Source organism: Montipora foliosa, chromosome 9 (genome assembly GCF_036669935.1).
Source record: "Montipora foliosa isolate CH-2021 chromosome 9, ASM3666993v2, whole genome shotgun sequence".
NCBI lineage: Eukaryota > Metazoa > Cnidaria > Anthozoa > Scleractinia > Acroporidae > Montipora > Montipora foliosa.
The window spans coordinates 10904771-10907270 of record NC_090877.1 but is presented as its reverse complement, the minus strand read 5'-3'; the positions used below and the strand labels follow the sequence as shown (position 1 = coordinate 10907270).

Sequence of the window (2500 nt, the reverse complement as noted above, 5' to 3'; positions counted from 1 at the left end):
CTCTGGACAGGGGTTGATGTTTATTTTACTTTTTTTTACACAGAAATTCTTGTTCTATGTGCTGAAGAGTAGTGATGTCCTGGACATTTTGGTTCCCATTCTTTATCACTTGAATGACGCTCGTTCTGACCAGTGTAAGAATTAGCCAATCTCTGTATTTACATGTAGGCAGCAATGTACATAAACATGTTGGACTTATGGTCCCAAGGGAAACAGTTTGTTTTGTTTGAATCCCGAAAGTTGAGGGAAACATCAGGACTCAAGGAAAAACAAAACTAAGTACTGTTACAGTAGTTTTGCATGCGATTATGCTTCAAGTGCCTTGTTATAGCAGAGCTCCACGCACAGCACCATGGGTAAGAAAATATGATAACCCATCTGTGCAAGAAAATTTGGTTTTGGTCACTGTATGACTGTCCACCCCTCCATGTGTGCCAATATGACCAGTATCTCATGACCATATCATCGGCTCAAATTTAGAGCACATCGAGGCAGCCATACTTCAGCCAGTTTACAGCGTACATCTTTGTTATTGGACACCTGTCAAGACAAGGTATCTGCTGACCAGTATCACAGACCATATCTCAGGCTCAAGTTTAGAGCTCATCAAGGTCCAGGGCTTGAAATCGCGACCAATACAGATGCATTTGCGACTGAATTTTTTTCCCTTTGTGACTACAGTGTAAACTATCTGGAGAAGTCGCAAATTTGTGACTTGTTTTTACCTTCGCTCTTTTGAAACAATTCATTCCATTCATCCCATCGGCTCTCTACTAGTAAAATGTGGTATAATACATGTAGGTGCCGTTACACTCACCATCATGGTAAATGCCATTTCCCATGGTAAATTATCCCGCGGTGCCTCACACTTGGGTTTTAGTATACCGTGTTAACTAGAGGTCACACGTTACGAAGATTACCGAGGTAAAACAAAATCTCACGCAATTCATTGGCTGGAAATTTAATCACAACTTCATCAGCATTGCGATTGGCTCTTGTACCTCAGGCATCAAAACAACTTCCAAATTCCAACTTCCCACGTTAAATGTCACGGGTGCTTCCACTGATCTTTTTGAAGTATCCATGGAAATTTAACATGGGAAGTTTACCTTGGGAAATGTCGGTCACACGGACCAAGTGCAGTTTTCCGTGGTAAGAGGGTCATCTACTGCGGTAAAAGTGCCCCATGTAACCGTGCCTAATATTATTTGTAATGTGATATTTTAACCTTGAATTGAATGCTGAAAGAAAATATTTCGTGTTTTACATGCCGCATGTGCGAATCTCCTTTTTCCCGCGTTAATTGCTGAAGGTTTACTTGGTTTTTTGCCCGGTAACACCAATGGAGCTCGTGTTTCTCGTGTTGTCATTCGGAAGTCGAGTAAAGGTGGAATTACGTAGTCATTTCAGTGATACTATTAAACATGCATTTCCGTGATACGATCGGATCGCGAAAGGTTGTTCCCTAAATACCTGGATCTTTATGCACTTAAGACGAGCGATGAGCGACTCGAAGAAGTTAAAAGAAGCTCTTGTTAACAAAAGAAGCTCTTAACAATAATCCTGATTTACATGTATGTTCAAAACTAAAAAGCAAATATTGTCAACAAATAAAAATCAATCAGTCAATATGAGGATTCAAGGAGTTGCCACAAGATTTCTTGGCTCAGTCTCTAATTCCATGTGATGCTCCACCAGACTTGATCGCTTGTAGAGTAATTGGAGATGGAAATTGCCTGTACCACGCCATTTCCGGGTCTTTGGTTAATTAATTAATTCTAGGCTCCTGAAAAAATCCCTCGGGCTACTAACTTTTAATGTTGGAAGCCCGAAGGGCTCCCAGAAAATTTTCCTAGGTGGCCCCCCTGGGTCAGCTGGTTTTTTTTTTAATTGACTGGTGAGCAGGTTCTGAGTTGATAAGAAATAACCTGGGAGCTCCACTTTTAGGCTTGGCTAAATCTACTGTGTGTGACCTCACATGGGAAACGTACACCAACGTTTTGACCTTAAATGGGCAAAACTAACAGCTAACTAACGAATTGGTAACAGAAGCTAACGGCACTGATGGTATGCTGATGCTTTTAAAGGCACCATACACTAACGGTTTGCAACGTCGTGATAGCACATAGCTGCAAGCGTTTAATAGTTAAGTCAGTTCAGCAAACGAGCGCTGCGGAAGCGACATCAAAACACTGCAGGAAGGAAAACTTTTATTTTTCCAAAGCCAGCATCGGCAAGAGGCCAATATCCCAGCAATTTCACTGAAAAGAAAACACCTCTTCGGTTCTACTGTGCATAATTCGCTGAATCAAATGGTAAAATTATCTCTGTTAAAAGACAAGATTTGCATTCAAAGTTTGTAAGATGAGCCAATAATATTGATTTGATTTTTCTGGAGGGAAAAGTTTTGTTTTTCTGAAGTCTGCGCCGGGGAGTGTCACAGCAAACACTGAAAAAAAACATTTCTTGGGTTTTACTGTGCATAATTTGCCGAATCAAA

At 40.8% G+C, this 2500-nt stretch overlaps 1 protein-coding gene across 1 annotated transcript in view; it reads left to right on the top strand.

Moving 5' to 3' along the window:
• The window catches only part of LOC137972065 (protein HID1-like), a 33635-nt gene that overhangs the window by 19514 nt on the left and 11621 nt on the right, over positions 1 to 2500 (top strand). Inside the window, exon 16 of the mRNA XM_068818882.1 lies at positions 44 to 134. Within this exon, the coding sequence (XP_068674983.1) occupies positions 44 to 134 (91 nt within the window). The remainder of the gene's footprint in view (positions 1 to 43; positions 135 to 2500) is intronic.